Genomic DNA, 25,733 nt, shown 5'->3' with positions numbered 1-25,733 from the left:
TTCCACCTCTTACAACAAAAACAACAGGAAGTAACAATTACTTTTTCTTAATATCTTAATATAAAAATGAATATTACCAACATATTCTAATCGATTAAAAACCAAAAATATGAAGAATTAGAAATTTGTTGATTGTCATCCAATTGTCTCTCTAATTTGGTAATTGGAGAAATAGGGCCAATATTGTACAACCTACATATACTTTCAGCTTGTTTGTTCATGATAGAGTCTTGCTGTGTACAACATAATGGTCTTGAAATCTTGCTTCTCCTATCTCAGCCTCTCTATTAGTATTATTTCATGTTTTTACACTATACTATGGTTTTCAGAACAGCTTACATATTTCAAAAGTATTTAAATATCCAAAAGAAACATAGACGATTAACTTGGAAGTGGCTTGTAAGAGAACAACAAAGAGTGAGACTGAATGCTTTGCTTGATGTTTGTAACTCTTGTATCAAGTTTGAAGAAGAGGACTTTATAAGTTATTCTTTCTCTGAAATGAGTGCTTTTCCGAATTATCACAGCCAATGAACCAAATTCTTACCCTTACCTAATGTCTGTGCCACCCTCCAAGCAGAACCATTGTTCATTGAAACAGTTGTGAATGACTTTATGGATAGACCATCTTAATACACACACCATTTCTTAAATGAATGTAACCTGTTCTCTGTGGGCTGAGAGTAAAGTCTCTCACTTAAGTCAAATAGCTTTGACCGTAGCAGGAAGTCTGTATCCAAAAATCATGCCTACAATTCATACCTTGGTGCAGCAGAACTGTCAACTCTTAGCTTAGCTACTCTGAAGGTAAAATCCTTTGGTGATGTGATGGTCATTGAAATACAGCCTTATTACAATGAAATCCAATGTCTAAAAATTGTTCTTACTTTGGGCTTGTACCACAGTAAGGGCCAAGATTTTAAACTCTACTAAATACAAAACAAACAAACAAACAAAAAGACTTTATATATTTATGTTAATTTAAGAAAATAGGGCTGGAGAGATGGCTCAGTGGTTAAGAGTTAAGACTGCTCTTCCAAAGGTTCTGAGTTCAAATCCCAGCAACCACATGGTGGCTCACAACCATCTGTAATGAGATCTGACACCCTCTTCTGGTGCGTCTGAAGACAGCTACAGTGTACTTAGCTGTAATAACAAATAAATCTTAAAAAAATATATATAAAAAAAAAAAAGAAAGAAAATACTAGTAGTGATATATTATTTTGAAATATACATTTAGTATGTTTGGAGTTATTTAAAACTTATATTGAGAAAAACATGTATTTTCAGTATTTCTGTAGACAAGCCTCTACATAAATTGACTGTTGTTTTATATTAAACAACTTTTATAACACTCATTTTTATTATTATAATATTTTATAAATTTTAAGGAATATGACCAAAAAAAAGTTAGCCTTGGCTACATAGCAAGACTGGGATCTAGCTCAGGGTTAGAGCCTGGGTTTTTTTCATTTTAAATTGCTGTGATAAGATACAATGAGGTCGACTAACAGGGACCCTGGCTATGGGGACCTGGCATTTGGTCAGAAGAGAGAATGCTCTTAGGACAAGTGCAACTGCTTGCAAATAAAGGTAAGGGGAGCTCATCTCTGTGTGGTGGATGTCAATCATGGGACAGCAGAGTCGAGAGACAGGCAGTTATATGTTCATATTTTGACGGAGGTTTAGAGGAACTATGGAAATAAAAATGCTGGGGTTCCATCTGTTATAGACTATGTTCAAGAGACATGCCCCTGGCTCCCAGAAAGGACACAAAATTTGGCTTCTTGAAGAAAATAGGAGGAAGGTGAAGAGATGGATACACAGCTGGAGGACTCCGATGCATTCCCATTTTTACTTTTGGTTTATGGAATCTTATATGGGATTCTATAGATCATCAGCCATTCCCTCACAAAATGGCAGACTCTGTCAAGTAGGATCCCAGTCTCTAGGGAACCAGAGACAGTCATAGAGAGTTACAGGGCAGCCCACAGCTGCAGTTCCAACAGAGCCCTGGACCCTGGGGAAACAGAGAGACCAAGTCAATTCAGGTGCCATGCTGGCCCTGAGCCATCTGACGCCTTGGTCGCTGGGGCTGAGGAACACGACCATGAGGATGCAGCCACCCAATCTGTGGCAAAGCCGCACCTTGGGTCTAGGCCGCCATATTTGCGGGGGGGGGATATACTCATCCCTTTAGCATAAAATCTCATTGGCAAGAGAGATTTAAGTGAAGACAGGAATGGTTTTAACTGCTTTCCTATGTCTGAATGACCTGATCCCCAGAATCCAACCCAATGGTGTGAGACTGTGGCTTTAACCCTTTAAAGCTCAAACAAGCTTTTCCAGCTAATGGCATCAGCTAACTTGGAGTATCCTCAGAGAAAATGCCTGCCTCTTTCTGATTGGCTGGCTACCCATGGAAAAATCTGGCCTCAACCCAGGGATTACCTGTTATTCTAAAACATGTTTATAGAATTATGCCAGGGTCAGGGTCAGGTGCAGTGTATTCTAGCCCATGGCTTACTATAACCACTGATATGCTCCTGGGTATAGGACCGTAACAAGGAGCTGGCAGCCATTCATACTACCCTTTTCAAGCCTTCCAAGACATTAATATTGCTGCTTTAAGGGCACTGAGAGAACTGTCCTCCAAAGGGGAAAAACACCTGGTCACTAACCGAGATTCATCAAGGCCGGTGGAACTTTACCCAGACTTTGTGACCTGGCTCCTACACACAGCCCTGAGTGAGGTGTGCTGCAGCACTCAGGAAGACCTTACTGGCTTTCCAGTTTTTCTAGACTTTGAGCAGAATGACCGGAATAACTCGGGTCAGAGGCCAAAGTGTTTTGTTTTTCTTCTCAGTCAACTTCCAGAGACTTTGTATGCGGAACTGTTGCAGGACCTGGAAGTCAAGCTACAGCGGTGCACTTAAGAAAGAAGCAGATAAAGTCCCGAGTGAGTGTGACTCATCGACATAAGCATAAGCCAAGTCATAGACCCCAATGCCTTGGACTCAAGGGAATGACCAGGCCCTCCTGTGACCCAGGCACAGAGGTTGAAAAATGTCTGACCTCTAGCTAAAACCAGTGTGTGCATGAAATATCAACCACACCCTAGACTGCTCCGCTAGAGTCCCTCTACTCAGCTTAGCTAACACACCTAATTAATGTGCTGAGGTTTGTTGTGGGATCCTATTGGTGTGTCTCCATGAGAGTACAGGACTCCCCTTACCCCTGCTCTCCGGGGCATGTCTAGCACTTCTTCCTCCTCCACTGCCTCAGCGGAGTTAATCCCTAAACTATACAGGTCATAGCAAGAAACAACGGCTTGAGCGTTTTCTTATTGATCAGTAGGTATCAGATTTTGAACTGTGCTATGTTAGAAGGTTTGATTATTGATTAATGTATTATTATAGTTGATGTTTGAATTGCCAACTTGTTTCATTTAAGAAGATTAGTAAATAGATTTTTCACTTGGAATTAGGGCAGAATTTCCAACACTTTCTGGAATGGTCTTCCACATAATTCTGCCATTTGGAACTATGCGTCTATGTGAAGTGGCATTCTCACGTAATCTTGATGATAAAAACATCAGTCAACTCTAAAAACATTGAAAGTGCTATCAGTTCTTCATTATCAAATATTCACTTGAGATTTCATTCTTTAGGTAAAACAAGTAGGTATGTCCATTTTGCTTGTATCTTTGATGAATAGTAAAAATAGATGTATGAAAAAGAATAATTTCAAAATAGATTTACTTATGATATATTATCAGCTCATGTCGGATCTGTGTACCTATTTTATACACTCATATATGTAGGTTCATTTAACAATTTCCTGAGAGAAAGGGGTCATGAGTGGGAATCTTTAAGAAGTTAAAATCTTGGGGCTAGAGAGATGGTTCAGTGGTTAAGAGCACTAACTGCTCTTCCAGAGGTCTTGAATACAATTCCCAGCAACCACATGGTGTCTGACAAGGCACACCATGTACTCAAAATTTTTTTTAAAGTTTTAATCTTGACATACTGAGGCGCTAAGACTGATGGTCTTCTTGAGACCCTCTGAGCATCTAACTGAAAGGCTTTGCATTCTGAGAGCAAGTGGGGCACTAAGGTGGATTGTCCTTTTGGGTAAGAGATTTATGAGATGAAGTATTAATTTTCATAAGGACAGGAAGAGAACCTCAGGGCAGGAACTCTGAGGAGAGTTCAGAGCCATGCAGTGTAGTAGAGGTCCCTTGTAGGCTTCCGTAATCCATAGTGCACACTTAGAGTCAGACTCTCTCTGATCCCCACGTGCTGGGGGAGGAGAGAAAGTCTTGCCCTTGGGGGAAGGAATACATGAGCTTGAGGATACAGAATGAGTGGAGAGGAGAGACCCCTAGTTTACATGGATCTGCCATACAGTCTGGAGTGTGTCAGCCTAGGGCCAGTATGCAGAAGCAGCTAGAGGGAGGAAGACACTCCAGATAGGCGTGTCTGAGCAGTGTCTGGTCGGGGTTCTAACAGAGAGTTAACAGCATACATCACTTAGTATTATGGAGCAGCCTGGTCCAGGGAGATCCACGTTATGGGAGGGTAAGGGGTAGCTCAGTTCTCCTGTACTTGCAGATGTCTTAAACTAAAACCCACTCTCATAAGAGTAACTGAACATTTTTATGAAACTCCTGGGAACTTATGGAGAGCCACTTCAGCTGCGCCCCTAGACGGCGTTGGCTTCCACCATCCTGAGAGCGAGCGGTCTCATAAACAAGCCCTCATTTGAAGCCAGGCGTGGTGGCACACGCCTTTAATCCCAGCACTTGGGAGGCAGAGGTAGGTGGATTTCTGAGTTCGAGGCCAGCCTGGTCTACAGAGTGAGCTCCAGGACAGCCAGGGCTGTACAGAGAAATCCTGTCTCGAAAAACAACAAAACAAAACAAAACAAAACAAAACAAAAAAAAAACCCAAGCCCTCATTTGGCTAAGCTTGCTGCCATTGGTTGCTTCCGCATTTGGTGACCTATCCGCTTTTGCCACGTGGCCCATTGGGATTGGCTAAGCTTGGGAGTACTTAACGGCCGAGGGTGGGCCGGAAGGCGGGGCTTAGATGGCAGGAAGGCGGGGCTTAAGTAACGGCTCCCTAGAGGCAAGAGGAGAAGCAGGAGAGAGAAGCAGGAAGGGGAAGACTGTTAAAAAACGTTCCTGAATAAACTGCTAAAAGGAAGAGCTCGGGTCGCATCTTTCTTGCTGGTCGTGGATGCAACAGGAAGTGACATTTGAATGCAGACAGAAAAGTGGGGGAGACCTCCCCCAAACTCTGAGAATGGTCTCTGAAGGGAGACCCTTCTGGTCCCTCAGTCATCCGACATGTTGTGAGAGCCTTGGAGAGAGGATACACTGTGAATGGGGGCACACAAAGATCCCTGAGGGAGTGAGACATTTGAGTGGGCTTTGACAGAGAACTAGAATTTCTCGAGGCTCAGCACATCACAGGCTGTTAAGGGTGGGAGGGCACTTAGGCAAAGCTATGGAGAGAAACGCTTTCAAAAAGAAAAGAGGGGCAAATGAGAGGGAGGAAGGAGAAAGAGGTTTGGATCTCTGTCCCATCATCTTGTATCTTTTATCATCATCAAGGTAAACAGTGGGTGCTCAAAGCATACACACTGTTCTTAGACCCTGAGTACACCTCCCCGAGAACTGGGCAGTTGTAGGGGGAGGAGCTGCTAGGATATGAAGTTTCTCATTCATTTATGTCCTGTGTTCTAATTAGATAAGATTTGCAGAAGCAGGAGTCTCAGGACTTGCAGCATTTCATGGAATTTCACAGATACACTCTTAAATATTTTGGTTGTTAAAGGAAGAGCATGGGGCGGGGGTGGGAGGGTGGGGGGAAGGGTACAGGAGGACTGTGGGGGGGAGGGTAAATGAGAGCACAGAATAGTACTATAGAGCATATTAAAGTGTCACAGCGAAACTCATCATTTTGAATTGAATGGTAACAGAACAATTAGCTTTTAAAAAGTAAAAGCAAAAGAAGATAGAGAAGAGAAGAAAGATATAATCTGGTTCCTTACATTTTTCTTGAACTTGGAGTTTTCTTGTACACATGACTTCATTTCTGAGCTGCTTCCTTGCCTCCCGTTCCAGTGCCAGCTCCCGGTCCTTCTCAACCAACTTCTTTGCCTTTATGTCCTCTAGTAGTCTGTCCAGTTCTTTCTCCCGGGCTTCATCTTCCTTTCGTCGCTGCACTAGATAGTCATTGTATATCTTCTGTTCTCTTCCCATGTCCTCCTACATAGCATAGAATTTAATTCATGTTATTAGAAAACATCAGTTGGGTAATAAAAAGTTTAGTTTTTAATTGCATGGTAATTCATTTATTCGGTATGTGTGTGATGTGTGTGGGTGGTCACACTTGTGCCATGGTGTATGTGTGTGTATCAAAGGACCACTTTCAAGAATAGGCTCTTTCTTTCTACCTGGGGATAGAATGCAAATCAACAGACTTGATGGTAGTCTCCTTTATCTGCTGAGCCTTCTTGTCAACCACATGGCCAGCCTTAAAAGCAGTCCTCCTAACAGGTGCAATTCTTATCTGGAGGTGCTATGTATTTATGCATTCACCGATACACTATTGTGTCTCAGATTTTCTTTAAAGGACTCAGAGTGATTTAGGTGTAGACAAAACAACAAAGGACTTTAGTTGAAGGCTGCTAAAGCTTGTTAAGGACGTAAGGGGGTTCAGACCATTGTTATGTATCTGTTTGAGATGTCTGAGAACACATTTTCAAGTAAGTTGATTCCAATACATTCTCAAAGAGTTTCCTAAAGCAGTTTTTTTTTTTTTTTTTCCCTCAAGGGGAAAACTGCTACCCTACAATGGGTGGATCTGAATATCAAAAAAGAAACATTTCATCTAAGAGATGCTAGGGAGGGCAAATAAGAACATATAAAACATCGTTTGACGTCGTTCACTATTAGGGACATGCAAATTAAAGTGATATGAGATATTAGTCAACACGTACCATAATAAAGCAAAGGGGTGACAATATCAAATGCTAAAGAGAATGTGGAGAAACTAGAGTGCTCATGAATTGCTGGACTAAAGCTATCTTTAAAAATCTTCCCTTCCTTCCCAACTCATTTCCTTTCTCCCTCCCTCCCTTCCTTCCTCCACCCCTCCCTCTCTCCCTCCCTCTTTCTCTTCCCTCTGGCCTCCTCTTCTTCCTTCCCTCCCTCCCTCTCTCATTCACTCCCTCCCTCTGTCTGTCCCTCCACTCTTCCCTCTCTCCCTCCCTCTTCCTCTGGCCTCTTCTTCTTCCCTCCTTTCCTCCTTCCCTTCTTCTCTCCCTTCTTCCCTTCCCCCTCCCTCCCTCCCTGTCTTCCTCTGGCCTCCTCTCCCTCCCTCCCTCCCTCCCTCCTTCCCTCTCTCTTTCCCTCCCTCCCTCCCTCTCTCTCTTCCCCTGGCCTCCTCTTCCTATCTATTGTTAGATACTGAGCACAAGGCCTTACACAATAACACACACTGAAAGTAATACTGAACACTCAACAGATAATCGACCAGCATTTATCAAGCACTAAATGAGCATCTTACCCTCTTCTGCTGCTTCTTATCTGCCTCATCTTGTAAGTCTTGAAGGGCCCTTCCCACAAGTTTCATATTCAAATCCAGGTCCTCCCTGTACTCCTGCTGCATAGACTCCATCTTTTCCTGCACAGCTTTTTTCAAACTGTTCCTAGTTTCCTGTCTTCTCTTCTGCTTCTGGAGTTTTTCTTGTTCGTCCTCTCGTTTGATCTGTGCTTTGTTCTGCTCCTGAGGAGGAGTCATGAAGACGAATCAGCACAGTTAAGCAAAGCAAGTGAGACCATGCTTTTACAGCAAGAGATGAGCCTAAGGGATTTCCTGGAAATGTATACACATACACAACACACACACACACACACATGCACACGCACACGCACACACACACACATGCACACACATATGCACGTGCACACACACACGTACACACAAGCACGCACGCACACACACTTGTACACACACGCGCACACACACAGCGCACGCCCGTGCACACACAAGCACACACACGTGCACACACACATGCACGTGCACACACACATGCGCCCGTGCACACACAAGCACACACGCACACACATTTGTACACACACACGCACACACATGCCCTTGCACACACAAACACACACACACGCGCGCGCATGCCCGTGCACACACAAGCACAGACACGCAGACACACACACACACACAACTCGATTTAGAGGGGCTATAGAAGTAGAACATGCTTTTTAATACAGCTGAGTCAGCAATAAGGCTTTGTAGAGATTGCTCTATGTGTAGCTGCAAAGTAAGTATTAAGTAGGTGTGCAGCCCAAAACAACCCCTCAAAAAGTGTAAAAGGAAATACATGATCTCAGATTCCAGTGCTAAACATTCACCATCATGCTCAACATGATTGCCCCTTTTCTTCTGGGCTGTATGCTCCTACGCCCGTCTGTACATCTGTTTGTTATTAAGCAGCAGTGAGACTTCAAGTGTGGAAATGTGCTTAATCGACCAGCCCTATACTCCAAACAAACTATATTAACAAGCTGGAAAACTGCTACACCCGTGGAGTATGTCGCCTCAGGGCTTCGAAAGGGCTCACCAGGAAGCGGGCCTCCTCTTCCCTCATCCTTCGAGCAGCATTCCTTTGCGCCTGCAAGCTGGTCACCTGAGCATCCAGCCCCAGGCGAGTGTTTTGGACCAGCTCTCTCCGTCTCTTCTCGTCTTGGGCTTCTCGGCTCTCCTTCGCTAATCTGTCTCCTTCCCAAAGCCTTGCAAACAGCTGCTCTTCTACCAGCTTTTGCCTCTGCAGCTCCTTGTTGAATTCTACCTGCGCATTCCGCTCTTCAACCACCTTCTTCTCATGGATCCTGGCCAATTTAGTGCGGAGCTCCTCACAGTGTTCCCTGAAAGGGAAATTTTAAAAGAGTAAACCCCAGGCATTTTATGAGGCATTGCTGTGTTTAGGCACATGTCTTCACAGTACCAAAATAACCCGGATGCGGGCCATCCAGACAGAAAACGTGAGAGAAAAGAGCAGGGAGGGAGGCCGGCCCATGAGAATGTCACAAGATGCAAACACTGCCCTCAGGCAAAACAAACTTTGAATTCTCACTCTGCCTGATTCCTGTAAGACTTCAGATCAAAAATTTAACTTATCTAGCTAGGTGTGGTGGTGCATGCCTTTAGTTCCAACACTGGGCAGGTAGAGGCAGGCAGAGTTCTTTGAATCTGAGGCCAGCCTAGTCTACATAGTAAGTTCTGGGACAGCCAGGTGCTGCATAATGAGAACCTGTCTCAAAAGGAAAATGAAAGAAACAAACAGCCAGGCAGTGGTGGCGCATGCCTTTAAAATCAGCACTTAGGATGCAGAGACAGGTGGATTTCTGAGTTCGAGGCCAGCCTGGTCTACAGAGTGAGTTCCAGGACAGCCAGGGCTATACAGAGAAACCCTGTCTCGAAAAACCAAAATAAATAAATAAATAAATAAATAAATAAATAAATAAATAAATAAAAGGAAAAGAAAAAAGAAACAAGCAAGCAAACAAAGCAGAATTAACTCATCCCCGCCAGCTGCCTCATCTTTAAAACACCTACCCAGAAACCTGTTCTCTCTGGGTTAGCCTAGGTCTGAATCCACTCTTACCAGCTGTGCCCCAACCTGTGCCCACTGCTGGGCAGCACCTTTCCTTCTTACTGGGCCCTGCTAGGAGAGACCAGGGCAGTGTGTACTAAGCTCTATAAACCCATTGTCAGTGGCAACCATTTCATGATTCTCTGACTTCACTGGTTTCTCATGTCTTCTGGCCTTTGAACTTCTGACCTCCTTCAACTGTAGATGTTGTGAGAATGAACTCTTGTATTCCCTCTGTGTTCTGCCACTTACGTGAGCACTTACATGGCCATACGTCCCTAAAAGCCGCTCCAGAAGACACACCCTTGGCCCACTCAGACTCAGTGGCTTGGGAACCTAATTTCATTTCTCTTGAGTCAAGGGAGCTACTATTCTGTCACAGAGTTTGACATAAACCTCAACATTTATTGAAGCCAAGAATGGTGGCAGTCCCAGTACTTGGGAGGCTGAAGTAAGAATATCTTGAATTCAGGGCCAGCCTGGCCTACACAATGAGTTTCAGGCTAGCCTAGATTACAACGTTAGACCTTATCTGGAAAATTATCCATTTGGGCTGGAGAGTTGGCTCATCAGTTAAAAGCTGCTCCCACGGAGGATCCTAGTTTGATCCCAGCACCCACACAGCAGATCATAAGATGACTGTGACTCCAGCTCCAAGGCCTTTCTGGGCACTCAGCACACGTGTGGTGCCCCTATATCCACGCAGGCAAAATGCTCAAAAATATAAAATTCCAAGATAATAAAATAACAAACTTATTTACTAAATGAATTAAAAAGGCTAATGACTATGTTTTAAATACTTCCAGGAAATACTGAACTTTTCAAATCTCTCCTGAGGATTGAAATCTTAGAATTAAAAGACATATGAACTGATATTCATTCCAAGTGACAATCACTACAATGAAAGGAGTTGGATAAAACAACAACAACAACAAAAAAAACAAAATGAGGAAACCAACCAGAGAATATAATAACAAGTTTAAAGGTTTGTTTTCATTATTTTCTTTAATTGTGTGCGTGTGTGTGTGTGTGTGTGTGTGTGTGTGTGTGTGTGTGTTTCTATCTACATGTGGGTGTGCATGCATGAGCACAGGTACCAATGGAATCTAGAAGAGGATATCAGACCCTCTGGAGCTGGTCTTACAGATGGTTGTGAGCTGCTGGATCTGTGTACAGCAAACAGAACTTAGGGCTTCTGTAAGAGCAGTACACAGCTTTTAACCCCATGACAGCAGTTCTTAATGTCCATCTCCGTGTAAGAGTCCAAGGATTTGAAAATGATGGGTCTTCGTAGTCTGTATCAGGAAGTGGATCAGAAGTCCAGGTGATCAGAAAAGATCCTGGGACCCACGACAACCAGACAATAACAATCAGGGACCTACCTCGGACTTGGCAGATGGGGAAATGGCAGCGGCAGGGGGACAGACCAATTTTACTAAACGCTTCCTGGGACAGGGTTTCAAAGAACTTGTCTCCAACAGCAGTGCTGAAGTTGATAAGTGCTGTCTTATTTGGCACTCAGTACTTCCGTGCTTGCGAGTGCTTACGAGGCAAGCACACGGTGCTACAGCAGGGTTTTAAGACAAACCGAGCCCCTGTATTTTAAGTGACCAATGGTAGGATTACCAAGATTTAATGTATGGTTCCTGAGAACACCTTCCAGGGCTATAGGTGGCTGTAAGCTAGCATTCCTAAATCATTTTTAATATACCAGTTAGAATGCAGGACTGTCCATTTAAGATGGTGGTCACCCTTAAAGAGGCCAGATTCCACAGCCCGAGGAGACCAAGCTGTGCTCCCCGAAGCTGCCTCCTGAGCATGGAGCATTCAAGGGCAATCTGTGTGCCCGACAGCTCTTAGTGTATCCTGGCTCTTCTGTGCCCTTTGTCGAACTAAAAGCTTCCACCAGCCTCCCAAAAGTTAGGGAAGTCTCTCAAGTTTCCTCAGCCCATGAGGTTGCTCTGGAGGTTTTCTCTGAAGAGGTTCCTGGGTGCCCAACTCCCATCTATCCCAGGTGCCTCTGGGTCACAGGGGCTCTTGCCCTCTCCTTCCTCTCCCCCTTCTCTCTCTTCTCTCCCTCTCCTTCCTCTCACCCTTCTCTCTCTCCTTCCTCTCACCCCTCCCCTTTAAGGCCCCATTTGTACTCCCCCCACCACTGTACCATTTTCTACTGTTCTCCCTCCCACCTGAAGGATCTGTCATGGTCTCGAGGCTCTTTCTCCTAATAACTGCCCTTCCTGAAGGGATTGGTGCATCTGCTTCCCTTCCTGGACTAACTACAGCTGTCTTCTTGTTCTCTCTGTAATAGTCTATGCCACAAGCCCCAGCTCGCCTGCTGCTTGTACCCTCTTCCAAATTATTACCTGAACTGCTGGTCTAACTTTTTAGCTACAAACTCCTGTCTCTCTTTTTCCTTCTTCTCTCTTAATAACTTGGTTCTCTCTCTCATTTTCTCTTTTTTCTCTTCAATGGTTTCTCCTTTCGATTGCATCTCAGAAAAGTACTTGTTTTCTTCTGACGCCAAAAGTTCACGTAGCCTGAAACAAGAAAACAAACAAGCCACAAACAACTAAGTAATTAATTAATCAAAATGATCATTCCAGCGGGGTTTTGTTCTACTGAATTTCTGAATTAGTGTCTAATCATGTTTTAAGAAATGAAAGGCCACTCACTAAGAGGCTGAGGAAACAACTCAGTGAAGAGCTTCCCTTGTGGGCACAGATTTCATCCCCCAGAACCCACTCTGAAAGAACAGAAAAATAGTCTGGTGGCCTAAGTTTCGTCCTAGGAACCACATAGTAGAAAGGGAGAAGCCACTTCCAAAAGTTGTCCTCTGACCTCTACATGCACAATGATTCTCCCTCCCTCCAATAAATAGTGTTTTAAAAAAAAATCACTGTGGTTCTTCATAAAATAAGAATACAGAAAAGTGAGCCATGATCTTTATTTGACTTTTTTTTTTTTTTTTATGCACAATATTAACCATTGTGGTTTCGTGAGCTCAGGACAGAGCAAATTGTTAAGGAACTCGCCTAACACAGGAAAGGCCTTGAGGTTGATTGTCAGTAGTCAATGGGAATACAAAGTGAGTGCTTCAATTCCTGGGCTACCAGGTTTGTGAGCCTTACTTATTTCGTCTCTCTTCGGTATTGATGACAAAGCCTTGCATGGCATCCTTGACTCTCGCTTGCACAATACTGCCAAAGCACTTGCGGTCACTGTGCTGGGCCCAGTCACATCGCAGGCGATCCTGCTCATTTGATTTGATGGAAGCCAGGGTGCTGTGATACTTGTGGTAGCTGCGCTGGATTCTTTTCAGATGTTGCTCGGCTCTCTGAGATTTGGGAGGCTTGGCTCTCTGAAAACAAAGAACAGTTGTCATTTACAATAGGTAAAAATTTAAGAGCCTGACCATCTATAGAAAAAATGTTATGTGTGTGTATACATATATACATACACACACACATACAACCACCCATACACACACACAAGCACACACACATGCATGCGCATACATATCCACCCTGCAGTTATAGCCAAAACCAACTTAAGTATATGAGGACTAACTTGTTTGAGTCTCTGAGTTTGATATTCATCAACTCAGTCTCAAGTACAGAAAGTCTTTGGGATTAACCTAGCATTAACAGGAGATAATGTTGGTAAAAATGTGTTTAGTACACATAATCTACTGAACGTAAGAGATACTGTAGAGTATCTGTCATTCAGCCGTGTTACTCATGTTACTTATGATCTCTCCTGAGCCTGGCATAAACTTCATTTCAATGTCCTGCCCAAGACCTTGAGAGTAACCTTTCTGTATATCGCTAGCCCAGGAAAAACTCCAAATTCCCATTTTAAAGTACAACCTAAGAACACCTATCATTTTTGCTGTAGAGGAATATTAATCAAGCAAACTAGCTGCTCTGGTAAGAGATCATATACAAAGACCTAGGCCAGTGGGATTCAGCTGGAAGACAAACATTCTCCACACCTTTGATCCCTCTAGCTGCAATACAGACACATCTTTGGTACAGACCTTTAAGGTGAGCTGAGTTTCTAGAAGGATGTTTGAAAATGACTTCTAAGGGAGGGGCAGTCAAAGTGATGAGTCAGAGAGAGATTTGACATAGTCATAGATGAGTCAGAGATAGGATTCACCCAACTCTCATGAGAAAAGCACAAGAAAGCGAAGCTATTTAAGAGCAGCTCGGGGAGAGAGTCAGTCAGCTGGGTTCAGGGACTGCAGTGCAGTGGAGTGGCAGTTCAGTGCAGGTCAGCAGAGGCAGTTGAAGCCTGACAGTAAGAAGGAGCCCGAAGATTAGAACAAATTGCCAGAGTGAGTTTGAGGCCAAGCAGAGCCAGCTTGGAATCAGTCAGTTTGGAGAGGAGTTTGAGCCAGAACAGCTGAGTTGAAACAGCCACTTAGAGTTCAAAAAGAACTAGAAAGGGTGAGATTATATTCATCAGTAAGCCTCTGAGATGAAAATTACATCAGGGAAATAAAAGTTACTTTTACATTTTGCCCTACCATAAATGAAAATAAGTCAAATCTTGAGTTATAGATCATCTATTTTTTAAAAAACAAAAAAGTCCTTTGACTAAAAGTAGATATTAAAGTTAAAATTTGAACACCTTTTTGCATCCCTTTCTGCATATTCCTACCAGGTCAATGCATCACTCAAACTTCATCAAAAGCTTCTACTTGCAGTAGACAGAGATTAACATAGACACTGGCCAAAGTTATTGTGCCTACAGCCTTTATGTGGGCAAAAGAGAAGACGGCAGAGTTTCAGTTCCCGGACTTAGAGTCTAAGGCAGAGACCATGAAGGGAGAGGAAAAAAAAAAAGAGGAAGACACCACAAAGTAGGTGGATCATGAGGACACGGCTATGAGGGCCAGCCAGTTGGAGTAGGGGTGGCCCTGGTAGAACATGGCAAGTTCTATCTCGGGAAGAATAAGACTGCAGAATGCTCAGTCCAAAAGGAAACATATACTGTACCCTGAGTCCTGCCCCCACTTCCAAGGCTCAGAGAACAGAAAGAGGCTGTGGATGACAAGAAAACATCTGGGCACAGGGGGACAACTGTGCATATAAGCTCAGAGTGGTTGCAACAGCATGCACACAGCCTGTACAAATCCCAGACAGACCAAATCCCAGCCTGGAGACAGAAGGAGGGCACACAATCCCATCACCAACTGCAGGGAAAAAAAGAGGCAACAACTGTTAGCTGCTGGGAAAGAAATGGTTTTCTCTAAGAGTATACCCCCTGATGAGCTGACCCACACTCACGGGAAGACTACACATCCAAGAATATTGGGGAAGCACAAATTGGTCTATAATGGCTAAAAAAGAAAAAGGATATGTCTTAGTCAGGGTTTCTATTCCTGCACAAACATCATGACCAAGAAGCAAGTTGGAGAGGAAAAGGTTTATTCAGCTTACACTTCCACACTGCTGTTCATCACCAAAGGAAGTCAGGACTGGAACTCAAGCAGGTCAGGAAGCAGGAGCTGATGCAGAGGCCATGGAGGGATGTTTCTTACTGGCTTGCTTCCCCTGGCTTGCTCAGCCTGCTCTCTTATAGAACCCAAGACCTCCAGCCTAGGGATGGCACCACCCACAAGGAGCCCTCTCCCCTTGATCACTAATTGAGAAAATGCCCCACAGCTGGACCTCATGGAGGCACTTCCCCAACTGAAGCTCCTTTCTCTGTGATAACTCCAACCTGTGTCAAGTTGACACACAAAACCAGCCAGTACAGGATAGAACTTGGGTAAGTATGGAATGAGGAGTGGATGTGGGAAAGAGTTAGGGTGAATTGTAAATTGTTAATATAACATCTATTTGCCAGAGGTAACTGTCATCTCCAAGATTTACTGCTTCCACCTGCTAATCTAGGCCTGGTCCTGGAAGCTTCTAACCTCTATACCATCTAATCTAGGCCTAGAATGTTTTCAGCCTCTGAGACTTACATGGCTGAATAAGCTCACTTGAAGTGGAAACTTAAGGATTCTCTGGAAAGTTGGTTGGATCATGTTTCCTGGGGCAAATACGCAAAAGAGTATTTTGTTAAAGCAGACACAGGAGAGAGGATGTTCTGCTAAAGCAAATACGTGAAAGGACATGTGATGAAAGATTCTTTGCTAATGACATGCATGTATTAGTCTGCCTCACACTGCACAGTTGAGCTGCATTTATCAGGACTCCATAGAGAGAATCACACACAAAAAAACTTCTGGTGAAGCACTGCAGTTTGTTGCTGCTTCCAACTCAGGTTGATTGGATACACGTGCTGAAGCAAGACACCTACTGGGGTAAGACTCTTGCTGAGGCAAGGCACATGGAGATGTGATGTTTAGAGGGTATACATAGGACTTGACAGAGTGATGTAGTGATGGAGACAGAGCTTGGCTTGCTGGTACAGCTAGCTGTGCAATGTTTGTGGGGTTTGCAACTTTGTTGATCTGACTCTACCTAACTGGACTGCTGGTATATACGTGAGGTGTTTGTGAGGAGGTCGAGCTGCCCGCTGCCTGCTAACCTGTGAACTGAACTGCCGATTTCCAGACAACACAGATGGGAGTGCTCCAAAGAACCTTTCTAAATAGGTCCACTTCCCCCACATCCTTTCTTTTCCACTACCTCTGAGCAACAAGGAAGGTTAAAGCATTTAAGAACCATTATTAAAAGTAAGGTTTGGAAACATTAAAGTTACACTCACCCTTTCTTGTTTCTTCTGAACTCTGGCTGGCTGGTTCAACTTAGCTGTTCTGGCTCAAACTGCTCTCCAGGCTAACCGATTCAATCTGACTTCTCTCCCAGCCTCTGACTGAATTGCTCTGCTGGCCCCCGTATTAACTTTGGCCATCTGTGCTAATCTTCTGGCCCCTCATTCTCTGGCTCAATCTATCTTTACCTGTGTCTAGCTTGTTCTCTCCCTGCGACCTGTCTCTGCAACTGTCTCAGTAAAACTGCCTCCCTTTTGTCAGCTACTCCACTGGAAGTCACTTTAAACATGGGTGCTTTTTTTTTTTTTTTAAACAAACTAACTTTACCTTTGTTGTTTGGGATTAAAGGTATGTACTAAGGGTATTCTTTATTCCAGTCAGAGCAATTAAAAGTGTGTGCTAAAGTGAGCCACACCACAACTAGATGAAGGTTTTGTTTGTTTGTTTGTTTGTTTTATCTGGTAAATAACACAATCTTGGGGTTTACAGTGTGATCAAATATCCTATAACTGTGAATACAAGCAAAATAAGAAAGAAACTGGAAACACTCGAAGAGTTACTATAAATAAACCAACTTGAAAGGCGGGGCTCTAGAAATGGTTTAATCAATCAGAGATGTGAATGCTATGATCAAAGTTGTTTCAAAAAGACAAACTGTCATGCCCAGATCGTGAGGTTGCCAGAGACCACCAGAGACCACTAGGAGTCTAGCTCATATGCAAAAGCAAAGAGTCTCTATTCAGGTTTGAGCTAGGACCTTCAACCTCTCCAGCACAGCGGAAGGTATGGGAGGTAGGTACAAGCCTTGCCTGTTTATCATGGTTTCTGTAGCAGGGTGAGGGACTTTCCAACTTGGCAGTTCTATGATTGGTTGACATTTTCTTGGCACACTTCTATGGGCTAGTAATGATTTCAGCGTGGTATGAACAATGGTCCCTAACTTAATCAATCTACTTTAGGTACTTTCCCCTCAGGAACTGAACGGTTGTTGCTAGGAGTGGAGTGGCTATTTGCCCAGGAGAATTAGGGTTGTTGCCAGAGTGACATGGTTCTTGGAACAAATTGGGGGTTATCCAATCACTGAGTTCACTCAGAGGGCAAGTTAATCATAAAATGGAATCTGAGAGCAAAATTGAACTTGTAATGTTAAGCTGGGCCCTTCACAGACCTGTTGAAGCCTACTCCCCCAGTATAGCTGTAGCAATTTTGTTCCATGCTTGCCAGTCATTTTGTACTGCCAGGGAAATGTTAATGATCCCCTAAAACACAGACAGGAGGCAATCTGATGTAACTCACAGCAGAGTCTTTATTCTATTTGAGCTAGCTCGACCCCACCTCCAACACACCGCCCTCACGCAGGATGGTTTTGGTGGTGGGGGAGCCCCAAAAGTCTATGGAGCAAGGCTTTATAGAAAGCACCAAGCAGGGAGTACATATGCAAGCATCTAATTGGAAAGCTACTGTGGCCTTTAACATAATTGGTTGGTGCTGGGAATCATATCATAAACTTAACTTGGTGGTTGTTAGGCAAGAGGTTGGCTGGTAACCTGGGTTGGGGGGGGCAGGTTTGTTGGGGAAATAACCTGAAGATGCTGATCTTGTTGGGGATTACCCTAGAGACTGGAGCTAGGCTACAGTTTTGTTGCGGGACAACTTGGAAACTAATGCTAGGTACCAGCCTGCTAGTCTACCTGAGTTCAAACTTAAGTTAGGTTCTCAAAAATGGAGTCTGAATTTAAAAGATTTGACGTCTCAATTTTATATTGTTATTGATGCAGAAAAATAACTTGATTCAGAACAGGGTCGTGCTGACCACATACTCCATTATGTTCTGTATGTGCTGAGGTTTATTAATCTTGAGAAATTCCACAACCATAAGGTCTGATAGGACCAATCAGAATAAAGGTCAGTTAGAACTATTCTGTTCAGCTGGCCAACGTAGTTTGAGTCAGAGTTGACCTCCGGGGCAGTGCTTCCTGTACCTACACATGAGCTCACTGTTGTTTTTGCCTTTATAAACTGGCCCTGAGAAGTATTTGGGTATGAAGTCTAGTTCCAGAGTCTATGCTGCCTCCCTGAAGGACCAGTCTTGGCATGTGCATTCAATAAACCAGCCCTGTTTGACTGATATTGGTGCCTGAGTGGTTTGTGCAGTGATTCCAAGACCTCAACAATTTCAGTTTCTTTAAATGTACCGTTTGCACAATGGCACTCAAAAAATAAAAGTTGTGAAGGACCCAGTCTAACATACAAACTCCATTTTATATTCAGACTCCATCTTATGGACTAAGCTAGTCCTCAGTGTGAACTCAGTTACGAGTAAAAAAAAAAAAACAGAAAAAAAAAACCACAACTTGTTCCAGGAACCAAGACACCCCTAGCAACTGCCACCACTCCTCTAGCAAACAGCAACTCTACCACTAGGAACAGCCAATCAGCTCTTAGGAGGAAAGTACCTCATGTTCCAGGTGTCTCAAAATAGTTTGTCTAAGCAAGCCGCTATTGTTCATACCAAGTTGAAATCATTACCAGCCAATAGAAATGAACCAAGATGTAACCTTCAAATGTCAACCAGTCATGTGACTGCCAAATTGGAAAGCCTCTGACCCTGCTGAAACTGTCATTAACTAGGCAAGGCTTTACCACCTCGGGGCCTTCCATACCAACCCACTGTGCTGGCGAGGTTGGAGAGGTCCGAGCTCCAGCTTGAATAGATTCTTTGCTTTTGTATATGACTTGAACTCCTGGTGGTCTCTGGTGATCTGCGGTGCCTGGACATAACAGTTCGAAGAGTATGTATGTACATTTTGAAAATATAGCAACATGCTAAGTGAAATCTCATCGACTGTATCTTTATCATTTCTGTATCCCTAGCATTAAGCCTTCTCCTCCCACAATGAGCCTCTCACTATGAGTGAGTGGACAAGTGTCTCGGGGTGGTCTTGATGACTCAGAGTCTGCACATCTTGGTGCCCCCACAAAACCAAGAGTCTTGAGCTTCTTGTTTTAAGCAGTGGGTTTTTCTGTTTTGGTTTGCTCTGGTTTTGGTTTTTCGAGACAGGGTTTCTCTGTGTAGCCCTTGCTGTCCTGGAACTCCCTCAATCCAGCCATCCTTGGCTAAGTTGTGGCATGTTGGTACTAATTCATAGTAACAGGTCCTTAAGGCACAAGGCAGGTCCATTCTGATGAATGACATTTAGAACATTGGTGTCAGAATTTATCAGATGCTGGGTTGTCTGGGAACCATTGGTTATCTGTAGTAACCATTCAAGGTGGAGATGGACAGTGGGATGGGCGGCATCCAAAGATAAGCCAATGGAGAGTGTCAGGGTTTGGTGTACATAGAGAGGCACCTAGATGCAGTCAACAGGATGACATGGATGGCAGACCCAAGATGAGAGTGGGAAGTATGTCAGGAGACACAAACCCATATCAAAATCATTTTGAGTCTAGAGGGTTTTGTTTTTGTTTTTGTTTTATTGTTGTTGTTATTGTTGTTGTTGTATAGGGTTTCTCTGTATAGCCCTGGCTGTCCTGGAACTAACTATGTAGACCAGGCTGGCCTCTGCCTCCCAAGTTCTGGGATTAAAGGCATGTGCCACCACCTCCTGGCTATCTTTTTTTTTTTTTTTTTTTTTTTTTTTTTTTTTTTTTTTTTTTTTTTTTTGAGTCTAGAGTTATTTAATTAAATTACTATTGTCTACATTCCTGGTATTTTATGAGTGCAGATTCTGTGGCAGTGAAGCAGAGCAGGGTCACTTGGGCAGGAGACACAACAAGAACTTGGGGTTCTGGTAGACATGTGAGCTGAAAACAGGAAGCACACAGGCCAGCCAGACGCAACTGTCACCAGTTGTGAGGACAGGAATCAAGATCTGAGTACACTTAAACTAAAAAGAGGAACAAGGTAAGTATTGGTGAGAAACAGCACCAGTGGTAGCCAGACCTAGGAGCCCAATAAGGCTTGTGGTACAGAGACATGATGTCATGTAACTCAGGCTGGCTCTCTAACTCTCAACTCTAACTCTCAAACTCTCTCTCTAACTGAGCATCTGCCTCTGCCTCCCTGTTATAGGATATATGGTCACACTGTGAACCCTGAGATTGAGTTGTTTACTGGAAAAACCTGTTTCTAGGTGTGGTGTGGCTCAGCCCTTAGCACATGCCTTCAATCCCTCTGGCTGGAATAAGGACATACCCTTGGGCTGGTGAGATGGCTCAGTGGGTAAGAGCACTGACTGCTCTTCTGAAAGTCCTGAGATCAAATCCCAGCAACCAATGGTGGCTCACAACCACTCTTAATGAGATCTGACGCCCTTTTCTGGTGTGTACTTATTTATAATATTAAATAAATCCTTGGGCTTCAGCAAGCGGGGTCTACCAGAGTGCATAGAGGTCCTAAAAGTCAATTCACAACAACCAGATGAAGGCTTACAACTATCTGTACAGCTACAGTATATACTCATATACATAAAATTAATAAATCTTAAAAAAAAAGACATACCCTGCCAAGGGCAGACCCAGTCGGGGTGCCTCAACCCAGAGAGAATCAGGGTTCCGGTACTCAGGAGGGCAAGGAGTCGGCGAATGACAAACAGACACGAACACAAGAGAGTACTGAATCTGAGTGTAATTTCTCAAACTAAGCATCAGACTTTTATAGTCATTACAGAAGAAAAAGGGAAGTTAGGTGATACATCAGCTAAGGTACATCAAGATCATCTGATGCATAATGATTCTTTAAACAAAACAGAAAGTTCGTACATGAAAATCAGCAGGAACTAGGCAGTGGTTACAACTGAGATAAAGTCAGTCTTATTATCTAAGGTCAGCTTATCCTTAGAAGCCATGTGCGAGGGCTTCTCACCCCGAGTGCAAAGGCTTCACTTCCTAGCCATAGTTCCAATTCTAGTCTATTATAATAACCCACCACCAGCCAGCCCTTAGTAAACACCTAACTATGCTACTCTTCTAGGCTAGCAGAAGTATGCACCAGGGAGATCCTGTTCTTGCTAACCTTTCCGTGAATAATACAATACTCTAGTTCCTTCTTAAACCATAACTCACCTTCTTCCTAGACCATTGTAAATTCCTGTATATGGGAGTGACTCAGCTGTTATTCTAAGTATTTGTGGGGGAACTCCATTTACCAGAGGAGCCCACCAACCTTCTTCTATTATGTAATGTAGTCTGCCATACATGACTATCATGAAAATTCTAAGTTTACTTTGTTGAACTTGCCCTGGGATTATTAACTCTTATCCAGTAAATTGCAATGCCTGATTTCTTTCACTATCTCTCTTTGAACACTGGAGACATTTCATCTGAATAAGTAACATTCTTACAAAATTCCAAGCCCAGGATCAACTCAGCAATTGACTAGGATGCTGCGACACTGGTGGAGGCCAGGAAATAACGTCCAATCTAACTTGGCTATTTGTCAAATCATTCCTTGGGGGCATCTCTATACCTATAATAGAACAATACTAAAAGAAAGCATGCAAAACCTTCCATCGACTATTGCAAGGACAAATCTGGACCACGTCTGTGTTACAGGATGCCAAGGACCTCCAGGAGACCAATTTCCTTGTCAGGACTGCGGCCAAGCTTTTGGACTTGTCACGCAGACTCCACTGGAGTGGGTGTGGCAATACCCTTAGTATAAACCTTTAATTCCAAACAATGAAGGTAAAGTTAGTTTGTAGAAGGAAGCACCTAAGTTTGAAAGTGATGTCTAATTGAGTGGCAAAGTGACAACTCAGAGAAAGATTTGACAGAATAGGATATACCCAACTCTCATGAGGAGAGAGAGGAAAGGGAAGCTGCTTAAGAGAGAGCAGTCCAGTGAGAGAGAGAGGAGGAGGCTGTTTTCCAGGGAGACTTTCACAGAGACAGGTTGCAGAGAGAGAACAAGCTAGACCCAGGTGAAGAAAGAACAGGCCAGAAAATGAGAAGGAGCCAGAAAATGAGAACATTTTGCCAAAGTTAGTATGAAACTGAGCAGAGCAATTCAGAAGCTTGGAGGGGAGTTTGAGCTGGAGCAGCTGAACTGATCAGCCAGCCAGAGTTCAGAAAGAGCTAGAAAGGGTGAGCTTATTCAGCAGTAAGTCTCAGTAAAACCAGAAACAGGCTTGTCACTGACTAAAATTCACACTGTCTAATAGAAATATAATACAAGATAGATACATTATTAAAGCTTTTCTAGTAATTGTATTAGTTAAGTGAAAGTAAGAAATTAATTTTGATAATATATTTTGTTTATCCAATATATCCAGAATATTATCTTTTCAATATGTGACTCCAAGCAATTTCAACACATATCCAGAGGTCAAAGCCAGGTGTGGCAAGCAACTACAATAATGGACACAGATGCTGGGATTTGTAAAGACCAAGGAAGGACTTTGCTACTGCAACATATCAGGTTCCTATTTTAAAGCACAATGACTTCATCCAGGTTTGACTCTGGCCTATACTCATTCATCACTGTGCTGAACAAGCTATCTAATCTCCAAGCCTAGGGTTTCTCATTTGTCAAATGAGAAAAAGAAATGTGCTGATGGCTGCTCACATCATTGTTTGTATTGCTTTCTCCTAAGGAAGTTGTTATGTGACACTTAAAACACCTGAGAACCATGTGTGGCTACTCTTGCCTCCTCCTTTTTCTGTGAGCACACAGTGTGCAGTAGGCCTGTTTCGGCTTTAGCGGTGTCTTTCTCCTGTTCCTTATTGGTTATGAACATAGATAATAGTCACCAACAAATGCCCTGGGTCCTGAGCACTGCATGAAGATACATGACCCTAAAGTGTTCTGTCTCTGTCCCTCACGAAGTCATCTTGTGACCTTAGAGCCCATTAACAGCTTCCTGACTACCCTTTTCCAAGTCCAGATTCTCTAGTTCTTAGACCTAAAGAAGAGGGAGGTCTGTAAGCAGACTGAAGTGTGGCATATGGACTAGGGACTGCAATACAACTGTGTTCTCCATTAGCCAGAATCTTTCTTCCTCAAGTTGCCAACACACTTATTATCTCCCTGTAACAGCTTATTTAGAGGGGACAAGCAGCATGTGGATGGCATTTTTAATGCGGGAAACTCCCAGGGCCCTTAATTTACTCCTGTATATTCTATAGGGATATACACCAAGTTCCTGCCATAACTCTGATTACACATGGTAGAGTTTCTGGCTTGTAGAAACCACTTTCTGAAGAAATAAAGGAACCCATATGCATGGATGAGCAGTGCCTGGATTGTTAGCAAAATGCATCAAATTACTTTCTTATGGGCTAACATTATCAGGCCATCCTAGGAGGCAACTACCTGGCTTATTTCCAGTCTGTAGGGGCACTTCTGTTCAACACCAGTTATTCATTTAGCCAGCACAAGGAGCATTCTATTATCACAAAGAGCATTCAAAGCCCAATTCTCTTTCCATAGACTCTTTTCCTAGGGTTACACGACCAATTCAATGTCATACTGTTGAACAGTACAGATCTGGAAACTGCCTCCTGGCCCGGTGCCCTTCCAAAATACTCCCACACCCACAACTCATAGCAAGGAGTCAGATCTCATTTGAGGAATATTGAAGAAAAAAACAAAAACACCAAACTCCCCCGTGGTGATTGAGGCTGGAGGTTGGGGGAAAGGGTGTGGGTGTAACGGTAGACAGATGAACAACAAACCCCGCCCCCCCCACCCCCCTCCGCAGCATCCCAGGTGTGTCCCAGCTGAAAGAACCCAGCCAGGTCGGGCTCCACCAGATAGAAAAAGTCCTAAGTTTCCCTGCACACACATCCTGTACTTACTATGATCACCGCTTTGGGGGTGGGACCCTTAAATTCCTTTGGAACAGTGCCAAAACGCTGGCTGTACATTTTCAACTCTCTTTGAGATGGTGGCGACAGGAAACTAGAAAGCCTGGTGGAGTCTACTTCCCAGACGCAGAGGCTGGTTGCCATGGTGCGCCACCCCGCCCCCGCGTGCTGCTAGAGTGAAGGTGGGCGGGCCAAGTGGAAGGAGTCCCTAGTCACTGGCCCATAAGAGCAATGGGCTGTCAACAACCCGCCCATCCATGGCCCAGCACAGAAACACCCGCTGTGTGAACGCCTCCTTCTCTTCCTCTGTGTCTGGGGATGGGACCTAACAAACCTTTTAACTGAAAGGGTCAAAACACACCTCAGTGTACTTTGCTAGTATCACATGTAACAGATCTGAAAGCATGAGAAAGGTTAGTGGACCTTTGAGGTTGAATTTTATACTATCTCAAAATTAATCTTGATGGCAATAATAATCACGTGGCAACCTTATGCTTGTTTCTTTCTTTTCTTTTTTTTTTCTCTCTTTTTTTTTTTTAACAATTTGCCAAGTATTTTCAGAAAAAACCTTTGAGGTTGACACCACTCTTACAGGGTTGAAGGTATTAGCTTCCTTGAGTTTGCAGTGAAGTCGATAAAGGCTCAAGAAGCCGAAGTGCTTTAAGATCTTCCTACTGCACTGAACAGAAAATGGGACTCACACACTGGGCTAACCCAGGAGGGCAGGTGAGATACACTGGCGGGGCAGTTCCTGACTGGGCTGGACACAGCAGACTGGATGTAGGAATCGGCTTCAGATCAGAAGTCCAGATACACACTTCTTGAGAATCAGGATCCCAGGCAAAACTGGCAATACAGTCCAGGAACCTAGACGGTCTGTAGTTCCCAGTAACAGTAAAATGGAGTTATACGGCTTAAGAGCCAAGTGACTGCTACCGTGGTGCCCCTGCTAAGTGGGCTGGGGGGAAGGGAACAAGAACAGGACGGGGGGGAAGGGCAGTAATAAGGCCAGTCACCGACAGATACTATAGTGCAATTCACGTGTATACACGTTTAAGGTTGGTTTTCTTCAAATTAGTGTGCTTAATTATTTGTAACCCACCCACTTCAGATTTTCTACACAGTACATCTCTAGATTTGGATTCCATTTCCTGAATTCCAGGTTCAGCTTTTCAGCCACAAAAGAATGTCTTTCTTCTCTAATTGCTTTTCTCTCCTACAATACTTCTTCTTTCAACTGCAGCTCAGTAAAATACTCATTTTCATTTACTGCTAACAGTTTATGTAGCCTGAAACAAAAAAGAAAAAAAATTAAGAGGCTGTCTGGGTTCCCACACCATGTCCAGAGAGGCAGCTCCTTCATCTGAGAGCTCTCAGTGGTGGCCTTCAGGTGGTTGTCCCCTCATCCCCAGCACACCCTCTATAGAGGGGAAGAAATCCCTTCAGCAGGGTTCATGAAAGACCCTAGTGACTGGGGTTGCATGCCCCACAACCTTCACCCTGAGACCTGGGTCGC

The 25,733-nt window shown here is 43.8% G+C and overlaps 1 protein-coding gene and 1 long non-coding RNA gene across 13 annotated transcripts in view; one reads left to right on the top strand and one right to left on the bottom strand.

Moving 5' to 3' along the window:
* Positions 1–25,733, bottom strand: part of LOC116087347 (cilia- and flagella-associated protein 53) — an 89,858-nt gene that overhangs the window by 50,793 nt on the left and 13,332 nt on the right. For 6 of the 12 annotated variants that reach the window (XM_031366027.1, XM_031366030.1, XM_031366028.1 and 3 more), the window contains 5 exons: positions 12,807–13,036; positions 12,042–12,215; positions 8,647–8,950; positions 7,578–7,796; positions 6,058–6,274 (listed from right to left, as the gene is read on the bottom strand). In XM_031366027.1, coding sequence (XP_031221887.1) covers positions 6,058–6,274; positions 7,578–7,796; positions 8,647–8,950; positions 12,042–12,215; positions 12,807–13,036 — 1,144 coding nt within the window. Of the gene's footprint in view, positions 1–6,057; positions 6,275–7,577; positions 7,797–8,646; positions 8,951–12,041; positions 12,216–12,806; positions 13,037–24,208; positions 24,489–24,715; positions 25,507–25,733 lie in introns of those variants that run through there. The other 6 variants (XR_004117382.1, XM_031366034.1, XM_031366037.1 and 3 more) reach the window with 3 other exon arrangements.
* LOC116087349 overlaps positions 24,528–25,733 on the top strand; it is a 34,821-nt gene continuing 33,615 nt past the window's right edge. The window contains exons 1-2 of the long non-coding RNA XR_004117388.1: positions 24,528–24,630; positions 24,770–24,943. This is a non-coding gene — a long non-coding RNA (uncharacterized LOC116087349). The remainder of the gene's footprint in view (positions 24,631–24,769; positions 24,944–25,733) is intronic.

Source organism: Mastomys coucha, unplaced genomic scaffold, assembly GCF_008632895.1.
Source record: "Mastomys coucha isolate ucsf_1 unplaced genomic scaffold, UCSF_Mcou_1 pScaffold13, whole genome shotgun sequence".
NCBI lineage: Eukaryota > Metazoa > Chordata > Mammalia > Rodentia > Muridae > Mastomys > Mastomys coucha.
This window is presented reverse-complemented; position numbering and strand designations above follow the sequence as displayed.